The sequence below is a fragment of the Colletotrichum chrysophilum genome (assembly GCF_026319265.1).
Source record: "Colletotrichum chrysophilum strain AFK26 chromosome Unknown scaffold_31, whole genome shotgun sequence".
In the NCBI taxonomy this organism is placed as follows: domain Eukaryota; kingdom Fungi; phylum Ascomycota; class Sordariomycetes; order Glomerellales; family Glomerellaceae; genus Colletotrichum; species Colletotrichum chrysophilum.
Window position 1 is genome coordinate 85390 of NW_026517318.1, and position 24975 is coordinate 110364.

The 24975-nt window shown below is 50.9% G+C and overlaps 1 protein-coding gene across 1 annotated transcript; it reads right to left on the reverse strand.

Annotated features, from left to right (window-relative positions):
• Positions 1-10048: 10048 nt before the first annotated feature.
• On the reverse strand, positions 10049-10462 carry COL26b_004877 (uncharacterized protein; the record flags this gene model as incomplete). Its single annotated transcript, XM_053177739.1, has 2 exons — positions 10049-10365; positions 10411-10462. The coding sequence occupies 2 exons, from the start codon at positions 10460-10462 to the stop codon at positions 10049-10051; spliced, it is 369 nt and encodes a 122-aa protein (XP_053038261.1).
• Positions 10463-24975: the final 14513 nt, after the last annotated feature.

Consider the following 24975-nt stretch of genomic DNA (forward strand, 5'->3'; position numbering starts at 1 on the left):
TTCTGCTAATGCCAGTTCGTGCCAGCTTGAAAGGTAGGTACGTGTACTGCCGGATATCAGGGGCGTCAATGGCGCTAGCCTCCCGTAGCGTCGACTGGATGCAAAGGGGCATCGCAGACATCATGTATTGGCGCCTCTGACGGCAGTGTCAGATAGAGCGACAAAGCCAGCGATGCTGGATCCTGGCAGTCGTCTACAAATATCCGACATCTCCAATCCGTCTCCCAAAACACCACGTCGCAGGGGCAGGGGCCGCTGGCGATGCAAAAGGAATTTGGCGACTGGAGAGTGCTATTTTCCCTCACTCCCCCATGTTTTCCGATCTCCCATTTCCATGTTTTCAGTGCAGCCCGCATGCTTCTTCTTCTGCTGCTCGTGCCGCCTTGTCTGCTCCTCCCACTCCCACTCCCACCCACCCACCACCCAGAATTGAGTCCCCAGCAGCCGGTTGCAGCCAGGTTCAGGTGCTTAGCCCCAGCTTAGGCTGCTGGCCGCCGTCCATGATCAGTGGCTCCTTCCCACTCGCTTGGATGGGGGCCCCCCGTAATGACGTCTTCTCCATCGTCATGTCCGCAAATGGCAAGGATGTCATCGACGAAGACGCCGCATCATTGGGGGGTAATAGTGGGCCGGTCCTCTTGCCTCAGGCCATTAGGCTGCCGCAGGCCAGGCCCAAGATTCATTCCCTCTCCAGGCCATCCCATCTTTTTTCTGCCGTTGCCCATTTGCCCTGGCTTTGCCTGGCTTGATTCCATGTTGCATGCCCAGCTCTTGCAGGGATTCTCGGTCTTCATCTTCACACTCCTCTGAACATCCACTCCGATGTCTCCCTTCAGCTTCATGGCCCGTCCAGCCGTCCGTCATCCCGCATCCTTGCTTCCGTTCTGTTGGTTGATGCCGCCAATCATCCCGTGTTTTCAGTCTGCCGCGCCGAAACACCCCGCGACTAACCACATGCCTCGAAATGACGATGCGCGACGATGCGCAAGCCACGCACGCCACTCTCATTTCACTACCGACTGCCACGACCACGATGTACCGAAGGGTACCGTCGATGCCGTTGTCTAACCATCTGGAGACACGTCTCCGTCCCTATCTCCGTCCCGAGAGAACTACAATGTCTCGCTCGTCCATCCCGCCGTCATCCACGCGACGACGCGGGAGCTATGTTGCTTCTCAGTCACGATTGGTTTGGTCGCGTTCTCGTACGCTCGGGCTCTACATTTACTTGCCTAATTCTACCAAAAGTGACCTCACAGCATCCAGGTTTCCCTTCTCCAACTGCTTCTCCAACTGACCCAGTGCGGCTCACCTCGTTCGCTGTGCCGCCGAGGCCCTCACCTCGGACCTGCAGCTGGCAACCACCACCGCCTCTGACCATCGATCGCATCGTGGTCTTCACTAACGATAGCTTCAAGCACCTGCTTTGAGGTCTCGGATCAGATACGCACCAGACACGCTTTCAGCATTCCGATCCCAGAGACAAAATCGCCGAGAGCGCCTCATGGATCGGTCCAGACCCCGCCCCGCTCGAGCCAACCCCCTTTCGTCATCAATCCTGGCCAGCGTCTATCGCCGGCGACTCGGCGATGCCCTGAATGCCTGCCTTGCCTTGAACCTCAAGGACCCTTTCTGCAGCAATGGCAGCCACACTCCCTTTGATACTAGCCACCCCTCGGGATGCAAGTGTCTCGCCGCTTCTCAACGTCGTCAAATCTCGTCCCGTCACGAGACATCTTGCCAGCGGCTCTTCTCATCGCTTCGCTCAGCATTCCACGGGCTCTATGCTCCATTCTTCGATGCGAATCGAAGCAGAATATTACCTCTCGGGAATCTGGCCGCTCTGACCTTGCAGTAGTAGCTGGTTGATGCTCAGATTTCAGATTCTCGGTCGCAAATTCCGGGTTCTTCGTGTTGCACCCATGTTGGGCCTGCCTTGGCTGGCCAATGCGCGTGACCTCACCTCTGGGGAAGGCATCCGCTTCGCTGCCAGGCTTCAACACCAATCACACTCTGTGTATGACAGCGCGTTGGACAGTCGCCTTTCTTTCAGCTCTCTTGATGCTGTCGATTTAATTTTGCTTCAAATGTGAGCTTCATCAAACAAATACCCGCCTCAGTCGGGGTGGCCGGCGGAAAGCCTCGTCATGTCACGAAGGACGAAGTGCAGTATGCGGTTCAGAAGCCAACCAATTGATGCAACACCTCGTCGTTCTCTTCGCGAAATGATCGTCGCCAGTTGGAACGCCCCCCTTGGTTAACAGCGCTCTCTCAGCTCCCCCTAGTGCTGCATTACTGCAGCTGCCCCGAGTCGCAAGGCACCTTCCACACCATGCAAAATGACACTTGACGTCATTCTACTGATTGACCAGCATGCCTTCACACACGCTCGCACAAGGAGGTGGACAAGAAACAGCACAAGGCTGACGTCGGCACGTGGCTGGCCATCTGATGAGGACATGAATTCGTCAACCGATTGGCCATCACCGTCTCAGACAAACGGGCGTGAATCACTTCTCAGATGACCGTTTCGGCGTCATTAATCAGCGAGCCACACCCGCGGCTCGTCTTCTGAAACGAAGATTGCCTCCCTGACGTCTTGATCGCCCTTCGTTATCGTCCTCGCAGCGTGGAAGCAATAGCAAACCGTTTAGACACGTCGGAACCCGTTTGCCTTGGCTTTGCCGCTTCCGCGGAAGATGTCATCAAACCGTTTCCACATTCGCGCGGTTGCAATGTCCACAATGAAGTCATTGTGGTCAGGGCGGGCATTGCCCAGCTTGTTTTCCTCCCTTGCCTGCTTTTCCCAGGAGCTCGGGACAGCTCAGACCCAAACGTCCTCGGGCCAACGTCTGCCATTGATGTTTGTCAGTTGTCAGCTCATGCGCCAGGGCAGCATTATAGATGAGTAGCATTAGCATTGGAACTTTGCCCAGGTCGACGGAGCCCTATTCGCTCCCACAACCTGAAATTTCCCAAGGTGATCGTCACACCAACACCCCCGCCGAGGGACCGAGGGCGGCTCCGATGGGGGGCCTCTCCTCCACACGGGAGCAGGCATGTCTCATCCCTCGAATCGACGCCGATGAAGGGGACCCGTACGGATGCTCCAAGCCGCGCCATCATTGTCTGATGAGAGTCCCACAGTTTAGCCTTTGAGGTCCCCCCAAAGGTGAGCATCCTGGGGGGAGTGTTGCGTTGGGCGCATGAGGACCGCTGCCCAAGTGACGATCGTTGGGGGTGGGTGGTGCTGGACACCGGTTTCTGGGCGGATTTGCTTGGGCCAAGGACTGGTGTGTTCCGGATCATGGTTCTTGCGAGTGGGCTGGGGTACGGTAGGTTTGATGTCGCGAATCCTGATGTACTTGAAGTGAAGCGTGCTTGAGCTATGCACAGTGAGACGTTGACAATCATGCAATGTGGTACTGTTAACAGCCTGTGGCCTCTGGAAGCTGTTATGGTCCAGCTTTTTGCCTCTGCAAAGAAGCGAGCTTGGTGGAGACTTGCGGTATGTAATACCCGAAGTTGAGTATGCTGGTCGGATGTCGAGCTTCTCTGGCATCCTGAGGATAATACATGCCGTCTGGGATCACCCTTTTATCTTGTTGTCTGCAGCTGAACAAGATCTATTAAGTTTTGTTTGAAAGTACCGCAACAGTGTCAAGGAGAAGTCAAACCAGACAGACAGAACGATACGAAGGTATTATCGACTCCTGGACAACACTAATATCGAGGTTTATGATGTTTCGAAATTCTTCACGTTGAATCTTATCACTAGTCTAAAGGTAGTATAAAATACTCGGGATGACGGCTGGTTTGATGTAAACTACGAGCCACGCTGACATTACTCTGCGGTCGACGAATTCTTGTGTCTAGTTTGGCCTGAGACCATCAGTCAATACAAAACCTCAGACCGCCAAGCTTAAACATGTTCGCGCAATAGATGCAGTATCTCTTGGCCCTGATGCCACGACTGGCGCTCGTAGAACGCCATCATATAGGTATTGACCTTCGCGCCCTTCTCGAGCAACTTCTCCACAAGCTCTAGGTTCTCCTTCTTCACGGCCGATTCCAAGGCGCTGGTGTAATGACGACCACGTCCGTCAGGATCCGCGCCTTTCTCGAGCAAGGCCTTGACGATCCCGACGTACTCTTTGTCCACAGCAGACTGCAAGGCGTTCCGTTGACCACGGCCGCTCGTGTTGGGATTGGCACCTTCATTGAGTAGGGCTTCGACGATGTCTTACTCACCACCCGACGCCGCTAGACAGAGTCTCTCATCACGGAGTAGTTGTACAACCTTATCGTGGCCTCCTACAGAGGCAGCCCGAATAGCGTCATCCCATGAGCGGCCTTGTGGTTCGAGGGTCGGATCCCTGCGTTTGCGGTCTAGCAGATACTCAACGACACCAACATGGCCATTCCGCGAAGCTTCGCAGAACGCATTACCACCGGAACCGATTCGTACATTGACGTCTGCTCCGTGTCCTAACAGAAGGCCAACGATTTCCACATGGCCCCTGGATGAGGCCGATGCGAGGGCATGGTCACGTTGTTCCTGCTCTATCTTCCGGTGGCCTCTGTCGAGCAAAAGCTTCACAGTGTGAAGATGACCGTTTTCCGCGGCTATCTGAAGAGGACCGCATGGAGGATCGTACTCTTCGTATGCGTCGGTCTTTCATGCCGTGTGTGGCCATCAAGAATCTGCGCATGGCATTCTAAGGCTCGGGCCTCTAAAAGATGGGAGTAGTCATCCGTTGTTCAACATTTTCTCGATGCTCTGAACAATTAGACTAGCGGGAAAATCCACGAGATAACTAATGCTTTATCATGCTATTCCTGATTTCTTATACTCTCCCACTTGATCTCCAGGTTTGCAATGAAAGAATATCTCCGACATGAGAGTTGAAGACGGAGGTGCAGTTGAACCACCTGAATAACAACCGTTTGCTGTGTATAGATATATATCTGCCTGTCCATTGTTATGGAGAAGATACGTCGTTTCGAATGGCTCTGCAGAAAGTAACATAGCAAGATGTCTGCTCTTTGACGGCTTGAGCTAATGTTGGAAATCAACTCAACATTGAACACATGGAACGCTCTGGAGCTTGGTAGAAATCTAGCTAGCGTTCATAGGTGCGTCAAAAGCATACATACGTTGAAAGCCCTCCTGCTATCCATCATCTACTTGTCTCTAGTAAAAATGAAGTCGTTTCAGGGACTCATAATGCTCATGTTACCTGCGTCACAGGATCGCCTGGCGAGTTCCAAGCGCGTGGAATTGGACCATAATGACGAGAAATAGCCTCGCAGCTAACTGTTGCATAGTTCGTCATCAAATAATATCTAGCAAATGACCCATCCTGTGTCAGCGTGAGGCGCTCTTTCCACAATAATCTGCTTCATATCTGCAAGTTGATGCTTAATGCAGTACTCTATAGAACTGGCCCCAAGACCAATATCAGCCCCGCGGCCAAGTAAGATACGTGCCACTTCGCCATGTTGACCTAAAACGGCTTTATATACCGCAGTTTCTCCAGATCCATCCACGGCGTTGACATCTGCGCCGTTGTCGAGGAGAATCTGGACAATCTCTTGGTTTCCAGCATAAGCTGCCGAAGCAAGAACATAACAAAGTACTCCATCCCTGTTTTCATGGGTATTGGGGTTGGCCCCTTCCAGGAGCAGGAGCTCAACAGTTTTCTTATCGCCTGCCACTGCGGCAGAGAAGAGCGAAGGGCGTTGGGCCTGGCAGCCATCTGTTGTGAGCTTTGAAAGATGCTCAACTAGCAACCTTTTGATGTTCTCTTGGTTGTTTCCTGAAAGAGCCAATAAGGCGGATTGTATACAGCTGCTGTCAATGTGCAGCCTATCGCTGTGGTCAAGCAACAGCTTAACAACCTGTCCGTGGCCACTACTTGAAGCAGCATACAAAGGATGGTCCTCCCGGAAATGCTCTGGGAGAAACTCAATACAATTTTCGAGAAGTAGGCTGACGATGGCTTGGTTACCATTACTTGAAGCAATGTGTAAAGCTAGTGAATGAACGTCGTCGCCTGTACTTTCCCCTGCGCCATGACCGAGCAAAAGTCTGACCATGTCCTCGTCATCATTAGCCGCAGCAACAAGCAAAGCGTCCTCATTGAATTTGTTACGACTTGTGAGAACGTTTGCTCCGCGATCAATCAATAAAATGACGATCTTGATATGTCCATTTTCGGCCGCAGCAACTAGAGGGTCTAATCGTTGCGTGAGGTCGTCGCCGGAGTGAACATCTGCTCCATGATCGAGTAAAAGCTCTACAATACCCTCCTGGCCGTTACGTGAAGCAACTGCTAGGGGACTTGGTTCCCCACTGCCATTGGGACTTGCGCCATTCTCAAGCAGGACCTCTATGATTTCTTGGTATCCTTTGCTGGTTGCAGCGTCGAGAGCCCACTCGTTTCCTTCGAGTGGAGAGCCGTGGCCCGCGCTGACTCGTTCCTTCAACAAACTTGTCAAGACCCTGGGAAGCCCAGCTTTGCAGGTAAAGTAGATTGTTGGTGATGAACAGTTGGACGCATTAATTATGTCGAGGTGCTTTTGGAACAGGTCTATGCTCCCGTTGACTCGGAATAGTGATAGGAGGCCCTCTGCGATATTATCGCAAGCCTCCGCCAGCCGAGCATAATCGAATAGAACTTCCGTTGCCTGATTGGTGAAGGGGCGATCGAGGCATCCGGAATGACTGTCTTTCAGGTATGCTAAGCATGTATTTACCATTTGAACGCTGGCTGTCATGATCTGGAACTCGTGTTCGCGGAGAAGGTACTCTTTGACGGAAAAGTGTGCCAGGTGAACCTCTTTCTGCTCACGCTCGACCGTACGTTTGGATGGATATCCCTTGAACCTCCAATCTACGTAAGAATACGTGGTGGTCATGATTAGACCTGGGCAGTATCGCAGTAAGTCTTCGTCTACAAACAGCCTGCGCTCGATATCGAAGTGATGCGGAACTGTCTCGATATGTGTTGCCAGCACGTCTTTCGCCTCAGCCACCGTCAAGGGCTTGTCAGCATAGACAAGAAATCTCAGCAGCTGAAAGCCTTTCTGTTTCAATTCCGGTCGCATGTCTTGGAGTATGCGACGATAAGTCTCGTTTAAATCTCGAGGAAGATCGTTAAGAGCCTCTTTAATGGATCTAGGAGAGTCACATGTGGCGAGATTGTCGAGTTGGCACGTAGCCCACCTGAACCTGTAACATGTAAGAAGACGTAAAGGTTACATAAGATGAAGATATAGCTTACATGCCATCGGCTCCGTTCCCGACCTTGAGGCAAATCTGATCAATCAGATCTTGTGGGGTTCTCTTTGATGTAAACCTGGGATCCGAACCGAGACGCGCGTTGACATATAACGATATATCTTTATCGATGGCATCCTTGTCGAGTGCCATGCAGTTATGCTCGCCGAAAAGGCTGCTAAGCCTCTGTAGAAGGTCTGATTCTGGTCGGCCGGTCACTATCAGCTTAACAGTCCTTAGATCTGGGCGATTAACCAGGTCCTCCATCCAACAGAGAAGATCATTTCTCGCTATGCACTCATCCAGAGCATCAATAATGACGTTGACCCTTGGAAACAACTGCATCATTGAGTGAAGACACTTTGACAAGATGTCAATACCGGGTTGATTTCGGCCTTTGTCGCAGGCTTCGTAAAGCTCGTTCAGGTCGCTTGTCATTCCCTCCTCAGTCCGGTAAAGTTGCCAGACTAGCGAGCGGATAAGACTGTCCACAGTCTGCTTCCTGGTATCATTGAAGTCGAAGAAGAACTTTATAGTACGAGAAGTCTCATGGTTATCAAGACTATCAATGATAGTCGAGCACAGGATGGTCTTACCGCACCCTGCCATGCCGTGGAGCCAAAGGTGCTGTCGAGTGCCTTTATCCCACTCATCAAGAACATCCCCTTCGAGAAACCAGGTGCCACTTCGATTGTGCCGCCGACTTCTCGCGGTAATTGCATTGCTTGACGGGTCTGCAGGTGACAGCCAGTTGTGGAGGCTGCTGATGTGTTGCTCGTTGTCTAAAGCGGCTGTCACAATTTTGATCTGACATACATCTTGACGCAGACGAGCTACATCTTCCTGCACTATGTCGGATTAGCCGGCATGTTGTGAACGGCAGACCGCTTTACTAACATGAGTCGAGAACAGCGCTCAGACGTCGCTCGCCCTCAACCTCAGTGGGTGTGATCTGTCGTAGAAGATCTGACGTGTACGCAGCTGCCATCATAGCCGCAAAGCCTTGCCAGTCTTTGCTTTTATGAGAGTCTGAGTAGTCGCAAATACCACGAACTACTAAGCAAGGAAAGTGGTTTATCAAGCCAGCTGCCTCCATTTCGAAGCACAGAACGCCATGTTCCGTCGCCAGTTTATCTCGAAGGTTTGAATCTTTGACCAACTGATTGGCGCTAGCAATTAATCCGTAATGAATTTTGGGGTCGTCTTCTTCTTCTCCTCGCTGATTTCGGGATATTAAAAGGGCGGGATCATCTCCACACAGGCTTTCGCAAGTGTCCGACGAGTTTGGATGGATGACTGTGGAGAGGTATAACCTATCGCTTCTGGGAGAGGGGCGAGAGAATTTATTCTGAAGTCGTTTCCGAAGTTGAAGCACCTTGTCAACGTTTGCACTTAGCGTATGTCCTTCCATCTTGTAATGGCTCTCAAGGGCTTCGACAGCTGTTCGCAATAATGTTGGTGGTTGATTCAAGTGACCGCTGTATTGGAAGGCATCGTCCTGATTCTGAACAGCTTTACCGAAGTCGTACTGGGAGATGCCACCCCTGCCACCATGGCGAGAGCTAACTACGACGTCGCCTAGCCGTATATCCTGTCTAGGGCTGGGAGCGCCACCGCCAATGCCTACCATGAGTCCAATGCGTACATTTGGGAAACTATGCAGCATATCGCGAGCTACTATCGCAGCAGATGCTATACCGTATTCTCCATTTGGTAGCACAGCAATCACAATGTTATGCCCTCCAATCGTGCCTAGGGCGTAGTTGTTGTTATCATGCTGCGCGACGACCGATGGCCGCGCATGTTGTTCTTCGAGGAAGGCTTTTGCGGCAGTGAACTCGGTGCTAATAGCACAAATCCAACCAACCGTGTATATCTGGGGATCTGAGTACTGCTGAGAATGTGGCATGACTGGATGACAATGTCAAGCAATCGTTGCTCAGGCGTGGATTTCTTTTTTAGAAGTAGGTTGTCGAAAGAAAGATGTGCTCGGCGACACAGATTGAGATGATAGACGGACGCATTCGGACGCAACCCCTCAACGGGGGATGCTCCCGTCTCAAGCGATTGTGGGCCCAACGATACAAACTCTTCGCAGACTACGAACATTTGACAGCCAATCCAGTTTGCATGTTTGCGGTGATGGGTTTGGTTTGATCCATCGAACACAAGCGAGCGAATGAAATGCTTTCACGTACTTATGGAGATGTTCAGACTGGTTGGTTTCTGCTTTGTCATGAAAAACGTGATGGAACCATCATGGCTGTTAGGGAATTAGGGAACTCAAGGTGGGGCTTGGGGCGTTCAAGATTCGGGGCTTCAAAAGCCATCGCGATCGTATCTGAGTTCATTTTTGCAATTAAAAGAAATGATTAGATCAAGGCAAAATCTGTTACGCGGCTGTTACGCACATTGTCCGATGCATGAGAGAATTGTGTAAATATTTGACGGGTGCGCCAGCATTGAGCTTTGCACAATAGGACCCTTTTCCAGAATAGGAGTTAGGGTGGTGCAAACATGTATCCAGATGGCCGTGTACACCGTTGCTGCTCGTAAGTCAGACTATGTAGTGACTTTCAAAAGTAAGAGAATGTGAAAACGTAGCCTTGAAGCCTTTCTGGAAATCGAGAGGAATATTGAGGACCACCTGGGACCTCTTGGTGGTCCATATCCCATGCAATCTTAGCAACGCCAAATGGCACGACTTTTGACTTGTAGATTAGCCTAGCCTCGTTCATACCTGGGGGCGTGATAAATAACAGGGGTTCATGATGTGCCATTGATACCATTGATGCCATTGATGTTGTGGACAATATTTGCAGCAGGCTCATCAAAAAAGTCCTCGGAGTCATAGGCAGGAGCCGCCTCAAAATCGCACTCCAGGTTGCATCTGCTCAGAACCACCACGTGCTTTTTGGCTAACGCCTCTGAAATGGGGTTTCCGCCCTGATCCTGCGACCAGTCAATGGTCTCGATGGTATTAATCTTGCTACCGTTGCCACTGTTGTCCGTTTTGATGACGATTGAGTAGAGCTCATGACCCATGCCGACCCGAATGATGTGAATGGTGACGGTGTCGTTCCCTTCGTGCGTTTCATTATTCGTCTATCGGTGGGAAGCAACACTACCCCATGCTGAGGAGACACCCGCTACCACTCCAACGTCATCTAAGGCCTTCATTTTGTACAAAGCTAAATGAGAAAGCTGAGCACGGAATCCTTGTCTGCTGGCCTGTCTTCAAGCCCCTGAGATGGTGATAGCTCAGTCGCCTTAGAGGGCGGCAAAAACCACGGTGATGTCAAGTATGTCCACTATATCCACAATTTTGATCATAACGAGGCTGAGGAAGACGCCATGGCTATACAGAAGAGGTATCATCATGTTTACTCTAGAGAGAGTTGAATGTCGGACTTTCGTTTCCTGCAGTGTATCGGGTCTTTGTTGCCTCAAGGGAATGGCATCCGCAACGTCAAAGTTGAAACTCTGGCAGCAGGGATGCAAACGAGCCTACATGCGAAAGACACGAACGATGGAACGTAGAGAACGCAGGCTATCCTGCTCAAAAGATGGGATAATTATGGTCAATATCTGAAATAGAATCTTTGCAAGGCTAGGCCCATGCTGGCAGTCGATGCTAATAGCTGAGCCACCTATGTCGGTGATGTACTTCGACCAAGGAAAGTCGCATTTCGTTGAACTGACCTTCCTTTCTGGGTTGATGCACTTGCTCCCTGTGCATCATCATCTGTGATTCCCAGGATACCATCACATACCAATGTGACGGGAATCTCTCGCGAAGGTTATGAACGAGCCCAGATGTGCTGTTCTATCCATCTTCAGAATCGAGCTCATTGACATAAGCGCGGACGATGGTCCATGAAGACTGGTGACCTTGCATACGGCATTGCTTAATTCTGGGACAAGCGTCAAGCACCGCCAGTTTCCTCATTGCAGCTCTCGGAAGAGGCTCGCCTGGATGTTGGCCAGCGGTAGCATGACCGGCACCTTCACGCTAGAATCCCAAACATCAGGGCCCAGCCAGCGATACCGTAAGCATCGCCTTGAACAGTCTGGTGCTGCCCTCGGAAACCATGGCGACATGAAGATACCCCACGTCGCGCACACCGCTCCCGATAGCATGGTTGCAGGACGGCTTCCTGCAGCCCAACCACCCGGGGATCGTACCCCTCATGGATCACCCCTCCGAGCCAATGTTCTGCCCAGACAGCTTCAAAGGCGGAACGGCCCGCGCGAAAGGCCCGGCATAGGCGACTGATGGAGCGGGTTCTGGGGTCCTTGCGTCCGATCGGATCTGGATCGGGGTCACGATCTCGGAGGTGAGGTAGCCCCAGATGGCGCCATTATGGGGTCCTTGGCGCGATGCCCGCCAGGTCACGCAACGACAGACCTCTTGAAGAGTTGACATCCTCGACGGCCACTTGGCTCGCTGAGCTGGTGTTCTCAGTCGTCCATATGATTTTGAGCGACACCGAATCGTCTGCGACACTTCGCATCACGACGAGAGCAGTGGTAGAACTTGATGAAAAAGCAACGAAGAGGGCACTATCCCGCTCGGCCCGAGTTGTCAACCGGCACTTGTCGGCAGACTGCATTTAGTCCCAATCACCACCGAAATATTATTTGTTGTATGTCGGAATCGCCAGCAACATGCGCGTAGGAACAAGAGCCGCCTCGTCGGTCGCAACTCGCCCATGTCGTTCGACCAAGTGACTTCATAGAGGGCTTTACACCACATCAACTTCGTTTCTGAATCGAACGAAGAGATGGAGAAACTACGGAATCCTTGATCTGTTCCGGTATCTGATGCGATGAAGACGCGGAGTCTAAACACCGCCTCGCAGACTGATAGTGTTCAGTCACGACAGTCATGCACTAAGCCAGAAGACTCTGGGAAAGCTTCGACCGAGGACACTCCAGTCCCTTTTGCGCAATTTCTGCTGTTTTCAAACAAATTAGCTTAGGGTCCAACGTCTGGGGAAATGTACTGGATAGGGGAGTCACTGATGCACGAATGTTGAGTCTCACTTCATTCCCAAACACACAGTAGCACAACCAAATACAGTCTTGTGTCTTCAAGCAATTCAAACACTCAATCATTTCAATCGACAAGAATCACTCGAACGATTTAAAGTTTAAAAGACTCAAGCGGTTCTTTCAAGCAGGTCAGCTGCTGGTGATCACCCCGAAAGGAGACTGAGGACCTTGATGGTTGCATTGATAACAGCCCAAGGAATGGAGGTTTCAAGAACCCGGATGGCCAACCTTGATGGCCACCCTCCTCACACAAAATCATCCGCCATCTCCCTCGCCAACCACCGGTCGCGATGCTGCAAAACTTGCGCAAGATAGCCAGCGCACCTATCTCAACCATCGTTTGGTCAGGCGGCAGGGCTTGGACTGTTCATCAGCGACGGGCCGCGGATGCTAGAGGGCCGTTGGGTTGATGAGACAATTTTCCATCGGCCAGCACAGCTCGCATCCGTTGCATCCCCGCCGCTTGAGGAATGCCGCTTCTCCCTTCCACCGCCATTTGAGGCCCCTGGGAGCAGAGATGGGTTGAGCACATAAAAGGGACCACTCGTCCTGGTGTTTCCGTCCGACAGACTTGTTCTGTCGACTCTTCTACTGACAATTAGTAAGCCCTCTGGTTTCGACTTTTACCGACACCGCGACCGATGCAGCCCGATGAACGCGACGAGACACTCGACTTGAGAAGACCGAGAGGAGAGGGAAAGAGGAAGACGAAGAGGAAGTGGGAGACGCCTGAACCCCCTACGCCCTACGACTCTGCTCCTTGTCTCTTCTCATGGCCAATGTTTGCCTTGATCCTCGGGAATCGGCTCTCGCGCTGCGGCAAAAGACTCACGACCCCCCACGGTAATGAGCCACAACGGCACAAATCTCTCATTTTTCTCCTCTTCTCACATCCTGCTCTCTTCTCCCCCTTGTCGGTCCTCTCACCTTGGACACCGGACGTATCAGCTGATCGGGCAAACTGCTCCTTCGTGAGCGGTCCCCGTCGCCGGCGGCCAGTCTGTATGATCGGGCAACCCACGCTGTTTAGCTAACAGCTTTCTCTCATTTTGGTTCACTGCATCTGCGATATGAGGGTTTTACCGGGATTCTTCTTTCGGGCAAGGTTCTTTTGCTGTGGCCCCCATGGCACTGAGTCGACGACGCTCACGCACGGCTGAAGTTTTAGTCGGAGAGGCTATAGTCTGACTGGTGAGACCACTCTGTGAGTTGTCGTCGACGATCAAGACGACAGCTGAGGTTTTTGCCTTCGGCCATGACGATTATTCTTGATGACTAGGTCATCTGGCTTCAAGTTGTCTCTTTTGGCTTTCTTCAGCTCTTCAGCTATTATCTCTCACTTCTTGTGGTTTCTATCTTTTTCCGCCGCCGGGTCTGCCTAAGTAGAACGGACCCTCATTCGGCCTAATTGCTAGTCCCTTGTCTGGCCAATACGGGGTGGCCGGGCGCATCACCTGAAGAGTCGGGTGTGGGATGGTACAAACTCTGTTTCGCGCGGGTGCCGCTGCCAAGCGCCATCACAAGCAGATTTCCCTCTCTGTCGTCCTACATACTGTCATGCAGACACCAATTCACACGGCACCGCCAACCAGACCATGACAGCAAAGGCCGCGCCGTCGCCTTCGTAAGTCTACTGGTCGGCTATTCCAACAGTGCAGTTTCCGATACCATTCTTCACACACATGTTCTTCACAACATGGTACCCGAGATGCAGACCATCGAAAAAAAACCACCCGATAATCTGCACATTCCAGACCGGCTCTACCCACCCACTCCCACGTTCCCTTCCCTCAACCCCCCCAAATCTCTCCATCCATAGACCGAACGTCTGACCGATGAAGGGCGGGGCTATCCTCATCGGGCCCTTCTCGTCCACTCAGTCCGCGACGATCCCACGCCAGCCCGCCTCCAACATCCCATTCACACGACCACGGCACCTCATGCACGCCCATCCTGCCGCCCTGCCGTGGCTCGCCATGAACCTCGCGCGTGGATGCCCAGTCGTCCTCACATGGCCCAATCACAACCGCCCGACGCCCCCCGTTGCCGGGTCCACCCAGCCCCGAACGTGGAACCCACGGGCTACCACACCTGGACGAAGGCTGCACCCGTAGCTTCGGGCCCAAACCCCGCTTCTGCTACTGCAGAGCAAACGTCTGGTCCCTCCAACGTCCGGCCTATCTTGGAGTAGATGAGCTATTATGGATCAAGCCATGGGAGTGCCAGCCTGATGCGGTATCACACAACCGCCATGTCAGCATCGCTGCACTGCTGGCTGGGCTGGTTGCTCCAAACGGCGCCGCGGCATTCGCGGTATCTCCTCCGACAATCCTTGGGATGCCCGCCCCTCCTTCCTCCGGCCACGCCCGCTTGACCCTTCCACGTAATGGCGAATGATACCGCGCCTCCTCGCGAGATAGCCATCTGATGCTTGATGCTCTAGCTGACTGTACGTGGGGGACGTAGCTCGAAGACGGGTATATAAACCCCAGGACTTCTCGGCTTGAGATGTTGTTTCTTTCTCTTCATCGACTCAACAAGCTCTCAGATCTCACTTCCAAACAAACTAAACTACCAACTTTCAAGCTTTTCGCTTAACCCAACCAACTTTCAAAATGGCCCCCTGGTGAGCGGCATTCGACCTTCTTTGGAAACAGAGAATTTGAGAAATGCGGTCTTGTTCAGACAAGCTACACATTTTAAAAAATTCGAGTTTTCGGAGATTTCTTCACCGAGCTGCCAAATAGCTAACCAGATTCATACAGCTCTTGCAAGTCTTGCGGCACCAGCTGCGCCGGCTCCTGCACCTCTTGCTCTTGCGGCTCTTGCTCCGTAAGCTCTCCTCGCATCAACCTCCCCCTCGATCACCAACTAACATAACCACAGCACTAAATTCAGCATGACGCCTCCGCGAAGCCGCATCTGTCACCCTCATGAAGAGGCTCGCTCGACCTCATCAACATCCATCGAGCTGCGTGCCCCCCGCCGAAACGGACCGAAGTCGTTATCTCATGGGAATGAGGGACTGAAGGATACTGGTTTTTGAAGCGGGACCCAATGCTGGATCTACAGTTTTGACCGACCTCTGCCGCAACAGAGCTTGCTTGTGTGGAGATCGGCCATGCAATGCAGCTCGGGCAAGACACCGGTAGTTGCTTGGTTATTTCTGTCTTGAAGGGATGAATACGTTTTTTTTTCTCTCGTATGATAGTTTGGTATTTTTTGGATTTGAATACGAGTGTTTTTGATTCCCGGGCATTGGTTCTTCCCCCGCACTAGTGATGATCTTAAGTGACGCGAGTAAGTGATAATGAGTGATTTATGGTGACTTTTCTTGATTATGCGTTTGCTTGTCATGTTGACTTTTTCGATGTGGATATATGGAGTGTTGTCCGCTGATGTGGGCAGTCTCCATTCTTGCCCGGGATCCATCGGCTGTCTCCAATAGCCAAGTTTGGAGGTGGAACCTGTCAAGACCGGTGTGTTTTGGGATAGCTCGGTTGGGAGGGTGAGCTCTGGTGGTCAGAAATGCTATTACCTCTGCTTACGCACCCCGATGCAGCTGCCGCCGCCGCCGCGTCCTTCTCCAACCCCCCCACTCGAGGTAGGTATCATCTGGGATTGGGGGTTGAGACGGTGCATGCAGAATGTGGTGACGGACATGTCTGGTGTGGAGCTGCTTGCTTGTCCATTTCCATTGTTCTGCGCACACTGCAGGGACTTGGCGCAGATGCCTGGATGAACAAGTGTGAAGGCAGGCACAACGTGATTGGGAGATGGGATCGGATGAGGTTGGGAGTGGATGGCATGCAGGGCGAGTGCGGCACGAGCTGTCAGCTGATTATCTGGGCGGAGATCGGAGGGGGATGGGGGGTTGTGAAATGCGGCTAGAGATGTTCTCGGAGCCCCGGAGGCTGTGCGGGAGCACGTATCGGGGGAGGGGGGTTGGCGAGGCGCGTTGGCTCGATGGGCGGTGATGGGATGCCTTTGTTCTGATGATTGGAAGAGTATGGTCGAAAGCGACTGTGACGGGATCCCTGGTTACGAATTCATGTTCGAGAAATCATTTACCTGGTTTTTATCGCGGCAATCGGGAATTGGGAAATTGTCCGGGATATTCTCCGGCTAAGACGATGAAATCTCGTGAATGACAGTTCTGCCTAAGTTGACAATTGAACATCATGGTGAACATACAATAGATGTCATGATTGCGATATGGATTGTTACTACAGACTCGAGCAACTATCCGCCGAGTACTTTTGATGTTAACCTTGATGGCCGTCTCGTGAGACGAAAAGATACTGCACACTGTGTGACGGCTTTTTGGGTGTTTTGCTGCAGTGCAACTACGTCCCTGCATATCCTGGCACTGTGTTTATAAACACTTGGCAGCCCCTTTTCCATCTTCACTACAACAGCATGCCTTCGATCCTGCGCCAACGTCAGCCTCCAAGAGCCTCAGTTGGTTCGAAATCTCTATGGCAGGTCCAAATAATCAGTCTTATGCAAGGAAACCTGGAAAGTGACAGCTAACCAGACTTCCAAACAGAATAGCGGCGACCAAATGCCACCGACGTGCGACCCCCAACACGCGACATCACAATAAAGACTACGGTGTCGACAATGATTAACTTACGAGTGTCTCAAAGTAAAATGAGAATAATCTCGAGACGGTGGACGGAACATCACCTAAACCGACGACAAAACAAGGCCAGCGACGAAAGGAGCCCACGGCAAGCGTACCCAGACGCCAGACCCGGCGCGAGCTCCGCCGCTACCCCGAAGCTAATCTTAGCTTTATCTCTCTCCGGGGCATCCTGTGATTCCCGTGGAGCGCGCGGGGGTTGCTTCGCTGTCAGGTCTCCACGATCCACAAGCACCGACGTGTTGGCAAGGAAGATGCCAGTAAACGACGAATACCGACCCGTCCATAATGGCGACAAGAATTCAGGCAATGATTTCCACCCTATCTTCTCAGGAAAGATGGTGCTAGAGCTGGGATGGCTCGATCGCATATTCGTGCCTCTTTCGTTGTCGATAATGCCAAAGAGGGGATCCCGGCGGAAGGACGGACGGAGCCAGGCTGCTATTTCCGACACATCATAATGGATACATCACAATTGGGAATGGAATGGATTAAGATGGGGTGGACGGGACGGGACGGCAGGCGTCAGACGTGTCAGCTCCAGACACGCCAGCAGCGGGATGGCTCGCATGCTGGCTGTGATTGGTGGTGGCAACATGTCGGTTGAAAAGAATCGGGAAATGGAGCGCGACACAATAGCTACCATGATTCTATCGACTGGATAAGGGGATGCAAACTTGGCTATCATCTTTGCCCGCCTGTAATTGCCCTTGAAGGAGGCTTTGGGCCGGCCTTCGGTGGTGCTTGTTGTTGGTGCCAAGGCGGGTCGGATGTGGCTCTCCACCTCGGCGGCGATTGTTACGCCACAGCAGGCTTCTGATGGTGCACGCATGTAGACTCTACAATCTCCTTATATGTCTTACCACTGACTGAGGACTCTGATACTGAGTCGCTATGCGATGTCGCGGCGGGCTTTGCCCAGTTACGACTGATGATAATTTGAAGCAGGACAGCCAGCGCATTACATTAATTGAGTCTAGAGAGTAAACTATGTGGACCCGAAGACTTCAACGTATCAACGGAGATAATTTGTATCCCAGTACGTGATATAACTCGTTCAGGCCTGGGCTCGTTGACTGAAAACACCCTTCTCCTCCGCCCGCATAACGTTGGGCTGCGGATCGCCTCGAAGACCCGGTGCTGACTCGTTCGGGAGTGTATAGGCCAGCGCATGGAGGAGATAAACCGCAAAAGCTGCGGCAAACCTGCAGGCAGTTAGTATACAGGTCTTGTAGTATACGATTATCAAGCATACACAGTGACGAGGCTGACAATGGGCGGCCCATGCCTCAAACTCATCTTCTGGCTGCTCCAGCCTTGGTCTTGGCTAATTTCCCTCGCCAGCAGGACACCAAATACGAGTCTGGCATCATTAGCAGCGCACCTTAATGGTTTGTTACGGACAGACATACGACTTAATGCCGTAAAGAGTTATCGTGACAACCACATAAACCAGCCTAAGAAGCACGCTTTTGCCCGGCTTGAGACTCAGGATGAAATAGGTTGCCAAAATAAGTAGAGGCAGAAACACTGAAGACTTGAACAACGTTAGCAGGGCTATCAAACTCGAGCATCTAAGACATACCACAATGCAATGTGCCAACTCCACGGATGTTTTCGTCACACCGCGGGTGTAGCTCACTGAAGAGACGATAAGACCGGTGATACCGAGGACGAGAAGAACGCCGTTCCCCAGTGAAGAAATGTTCCTGCAGTGGATCACATCCTTGTCAAATCTCTCTGGTTCCTCCAACTGTGCAACGAGCTCGCGACGGCGCATCTTGATTTGTGATGCAATAGGTGTAATGTTGCTGACGTGTTGTGTAAGTAGGTTGCTTCAACCTATTGGGATGAATTTCATGAAGTGCAACGAGACATAATGAGATGGGACAGTCGCGAATGAAATATTTAGCTGATGTCACCTTTATGGTTGATCGGTGAAGTCACGCACGATTTAAGATTTTGTAGGTGACGACCTGGCTGCATATGGCTGAGAACCTCGCTGGTATCGTTCCGAAAGTTTGCGGCAATGCTTTAAATAGAAATTCGTGTCAATATTCCCTCTTTACCAAGATACGGCTCTTGAGTACTGATCAATCTAGGTATTTATTCACACAAGTTGCCAGTTTCAACGGGGTTATTGTTGGTTCGATGGCAAAATCAATGCCAAACTCAACTTCGCACATAGTTCAATGAGTAGAGAAGTGGCAGGAATCACACCAAATGACAGCGTGTGAATAAAAGCTTTTGACATAAGTTCATGCCGATATTTTACAACATTCATAAACCTTTTGGGACGGTTCTCATCTAGCTCAGGAGACATCGCCTAGTAATTGGAGCGTCAATCAGAGCAACGAAGGCATGCAGTAAGGTCGCGATAGGGGAGGGGTGGTACTGTTTCAATGGCCGAGTTTCCACGGCGAAGTTCATGGCTGCGATGCGGCGATAGCGGCCGTCATATTATTATTCGCTAGACGCGTAAAAGTCTCCGAGTTCTTATAACCGATCTGGGGCATTAATCAACAAGCACTCTGCTAAGAAAGACAAAATCTGTCCCGCTAGTAAATGATTGCATTTTGGACCCATGTGCAACCCATATCTCCTGCAAAGGTGACCGATAACATGCGATATGGCGATCAACATTATCAACACCTAAACCAGCTAGTGTTTGGGCATGTAAAATCCCGTCAATTTTCGATTTTTCCGGCTGTTCTGGGAAACTCTGATTTCCGGCGGACAATCTTCAGACGTTTTTGTTGGACTGTTACCGGCAGCTTGGGCAGCAAATGTTTAAATGCTTTGGCTGGACACCGGACGGGCTCAGTTGTGTCGTGCATCATGCCTAGTCTCTTCCTCACAACAGAACTGCATCGTCAATCATTTGACAAAGAGCATACGCTCTAGCGAATTGTCCCTCAACACACAAGCTCTTCCCTATCAGCCTAGTCTAATTTCGGGGATTCGTTACGCATGTGCCGGTATGAAGAGCTATGTTCCATGAAGCTTCTAGATGCTTCAAGCTTTAAACTTCGTGCCCCTCCGAATAACCTCCGCCTTAAGTTTCGCCCTACTCCGCGCATGCCGATGAGTCTAGAATCCAATTTGAAACACACCTTCAACCCCAAAGGCATTCACGTAAGCATACCTCATTTACTCATTTTATTTTCCTCGGGCGTTGTTTAGATCCATAGCGCTGCACGTTTCCTATGGTGGAGCAGTGTATCTTCTAGCAATATGTTCTCATTTGCTCCTGTCTTAGTGTTTCTCATCATTGGCAATTCGGAAGCCGGTCCGTATCCCCGTGATGGCGTCGATAGATTACAGGATATCGGCCTAGCAAACTTGGAGTCTCATCTGGCCAGATTTCCACGAGCGTCTGGGTGCTCTCTTGAGACAGCCATCAAGAGAAAGGAATGGTCAGTCGTTGCTAGCGAGACCTTCTGCCAAGCTGACACCCAGACATAAAGGTCATCTCTCACAGTCGAGGAAAGACTGGACTACATTAATGCGACCAAATGCCTTGCAAACAAGCCGCCAAGGTATTCAATGGACGAGGTTCCTGGGACGAGAAGCCGATACGATGACTTTGTGGCAACACATATACAGCAGACTTTGAGCATTCACTTTACTGTAAGAACGCAATCCGAGCTACCTAGTCGCCGTGAAGTCTTTTAACAAGAATTGTGTAGGCAAAATTTCTTTCTTGGCACAGATATTACGTATTTGCGTATGAGCAAGCACTAAGAGACGAGTGCGGATACCGAGGCTACCAGCCGGTGAGGTTTGATCGTATCTGGTCCATGTCTCCAGATCACTAATGCCGCAAAGTATGAGCATTGGCCATACTATTCTTCAGATCCGCTGAACTCCCCTGTTTTCAATGGGAATGATAGCAGTATGTCGGGCGATGGTGCCAAGGTTACGCACGATGGCATACCCTTCGGAAATATCACAATCCCACCAGCCAATGGTGGCGGCTGCTTACTAGGTGGTCCATTCAAAGAGTACGTCGTACTACGCTCGTAGGCACTGTAGAATCGCCGATTGTACTAACCTCTATCGAAGCTTTGAAGCACATCTTGGGCCGGTCGCGTCCCGGCTCAAAGACGTTCCCCCAAATCCACGGAAAGACGGGCTTGGATACAACCCCCGCTGTCTGCGACGCGACATTAATCCCGAATCTTCGAAATTCACTTCAGAAACTTATACCTATGATCTTATCACCAAGAATAAAGACATATACTCGTTTCAGACTTCGATGCAGGGCGACATGCAAAGAAGCAACCCCGGTGTCCATGGAGGAGGGCATACCATGATAGGTGGAGATCCAGGTGGTGTAAGCAATCCCCATTCCTCTGTATCAAGCTGATCAGTTTCCGAGTGTCAATGTGGCTGAATCATTCAATCGCCAGGATTTCTTCAACTCCCCAGCTGATCCGGCCTTTTGGCTACACCACGCCATGATTGACAGAACCTGGTGGATCTGGCAATTGCAAGATCTCGATTCTCGACTAACTGCGGTGTCTGGTGCGACGAACATGAATGATCCTACAGCACCTAATGGCACACTTACTGACAATATTGATCTATCCGTCAATGCACCGAAGATGAAACTTGGCGACTTATTAGACACGATGAATGGGCCATTCTGCTATGTTTACGTATAAATTAACAAGTAATACTTCCCCCGCAGTGCTCAGATACTAGATCCAGCCACAGCTTGAGACTTCTTAGCATCACTTGCATTTTTAAGCGCTTAGACTAAGAAGAATTCCATTTGGATCTTGGTTTTATCAATCACGACGTTTGTCGACTGGGCACAAGAGCGATACATGTTAATCTGGGCAAATCTCAAGCGTCTGTTGAGGACATCTATAAAAGTAGTCTTCGTCAACTGGTAGCCGTTCATCAATGAGTGTGATTCACTATTCATCTGATCAGCAGCTGTGACCTGCTTACAACACCGGACTACTTTCCGCATTCTTCAACCCCTCTAACCGGCTTAACGTTCTAGAAAGTGTGCGCATAGTAGACCTTAGCCTCTCGTCTACAGGCTCAACGTCCCCAATTAAGTTGCAGATAGCACCATACCAGCTCGCCAAACTCGAGACCCACTTGTGTGTTGCCTTTTTCAGGCCATCGTCATTCAAACCCAATTCACAAGCCATTCTGGCTGCTGCCAGAATGAGCGGTGTCAGGTCGTCAATACCGCCAACTACTTCCTCGAAAAGTGCCATATGAGCCCTTTCAAAGCATGGAGTGAAGGCATCCTCCAGGACTTGAACTAGAACAACTTCGAGGTGATGATCACGACGGGCACATTGAGGATGAAACCCTTGCACTGCCCACATGGTGTAAGTATTCATGCTGACAGGTATGGCCAGGCCTTCCTTGGCGTTTGCCATGCTCGACCCGAGTTGTCTGGCAAGGGAGTTTTCGGCTTTTCTCCAAACTTCCACGCCATTAACCCAGCGGCCTCTTGTCGCGCATTGGCAGCAAAGAACGACTTTCGGACGGAGAATGTTAAGCATTTCTTCCACAACTCCGTACGCCTCTTCGACTGCTTTCCACCTGGTATGCGGATCCATCTTACTCAGGTCTCCGTCACTAAAAAAGCTATAAATATCCAAGATGGGGACGGAGTCGAGCGGAAGGCCAACAGTTTCAAGCTTTTCTTCCAGCCAGGAAATCGTTGAGCCTTTTCTCATCTCCTCGAACGATTCCGAATGTTGGCGGGACGGGTTTTGAAGTAAATGATAATGGGGAAGTGTCTACATCCTCGAAGAAGACGGACAAAGTTGTTCCATTGCTCAAGTCCGATGTTCCATTTTACCCGAAATATTTTGGCCGGGTGGAAGACCGGATGGACCTCGGTAATCCATTCCGCATCGTGGACAACCAAATTTACTTCTCTCAGGACGTTTTCGAGGACCCAGCTCCGTTTTCTAGGTTCTTTGATCGATAGTTCACTCAATGAGTTCACCACTGAGTCGATGTTCACTTGTTTAACAGTGTTAGCTGACAACTGCTCCTATGCGGTAGGTATTGTCTATTTCCCCATCAACATACAATTCATATCATGTTTCCTCGAGGTCGACTGCATTATGACCGTCGAATGTTTCAATATCTGCGCGACGCCAGTGGCAGGCACGTCAATGATGGGTTTGATCTATTTGATATGCTATGCCGGGTAGGATGAGCTTCTGAAGATGGGATCAAACTTTGTATCGTGGGATGCTAAGAAGGCCATATTTGAATTAGAAACGTGGTCGATGGCAGTACCTAATCTTGCTCAAAGTTCTAAAGCTTCACGCAAGACCAGGTCGCCTGACATCTCTGACCGTCAAATTAAATGTCTCGAACGAACACCAATGCAGAGCTTACGCAACGATGGGCGCTGGATTTGCATAGGGTACGTAAATGGTGATGTCGAGATGCCAAGTACGTGTGGTATATGCCCACCGGCTGTTTCTATAACCCGAGGTCAAGCTGGAGGAAACATGTGATTCATATGTCCTCTGATGAAGTAGCATTGAGGTGCTTCCATACGGAAGCAACGGAAAACAGGATGGTGCTGGAAAACGACCTGCAAAAGATTAAAGTAAGATGTGTTAGAGGCCAGTGCAAGGCGTGATAGGCGGCTGTAGTCTTTCGAAGAAAAATTCCCTTTGAGCCGTTAAACTCTGATAACCGCTCTCGCCAGCGGCCAAACAGGTTACCGTATGGTTGCTTATCATTCCTTTCTGTGCAGCTTCATCCCCAGCTGTGTTTAGCGGATAAGTGCGGGGTTGGGGTTTATTAACGATCGGCTGCGGCAAGCTCAACAAATGACAAGAGTGGGAAGTATCGTGTAGTGTAAAGTTAGGTTGGGGGAGGGGGGTCGCCCCGCATTGCCGCAAGTACGATGGTATTAATATCGACGTCAGCTCCCCGCAGCACCGATTGAACGTCAGCGTGGCGCCGCGGTTGAATTTTTGATGAAATCGGTCAGGATGTACAGTTTCTCGTTTGACGAAAATTGTCTGGTTTTCCCCTTTGCTCTGTTTGAGCCTTGGTCTAACGATGGTATAGTACTCGAAGACGAGTTCAGTGTGAGCGGCCGAGAAGACAGTGTCTTCTCGGCAGGACTACTCGCAGAGCTCGACCTCGACATTTCCCTCTCGTTTGACTATCCCGAGACTCCGCTTCTTAGAAACACCTTGGGCGATATGTGGGTGGAGGAGAATTTCGTCAACAACGTTACCAACACAGGATTATTCGACTTTACGATCAATCGGGACTGCAATTTGGAGGATCTCGACTTGGACGATGAGTCACAAGGTCTTTAGGCCTTTCGTCAGTCTGGCGACAGTATCTCTCCCGATGAACAGTCTCCGGTCTCGGTTTCGGACCTCATTGACACTTCTCCGCCGCTTCATGGCTTCGCTTACACCATTGAAGTACCTCCCGACAACCCCCTTCTCAGGGACGGTTCGCATATACTGTTTGAGTCCATTGAGTTTGATGAAATACCGATGCCAGTCATTCCCGATGAGCTGGGTCACTTGTCAGGTGCATATTGGTGCATCTGGTCAAAGTGCCGCAAATACTTCAAAACTCCGAGTGCCAGAAGGTAAGCAACACCCAATCCTATCCAACTTGATCCCACGCATCTGATTCTTGATGAAGAAAGCATCTCCGGTCGCATTACAAACCAGTCTTATGTGCGTCTCCTAGATGCCCGAGAACGTCTGGCTGGCAACGGGACATGAGGAAACACTACAAGTCCCATTTCAATTTGCCCCGATTTGTCTGCTTGTGTGGAAAGAAGTTCACCAAAAAGGATAACCTCAACAGACATGCCGACAGATTTACCAAAAGGGACATGCTGGAAAGGCTTTGATGAGAAAGGCTTTGATGAGAGAGCGGCACGGAACTCCTCAATCGCTTTTGCCAAGATTTTTCTTTTTATTGGTCCCTGTCACTACTGAGATTCGGGACCGAGTTTTGCTAC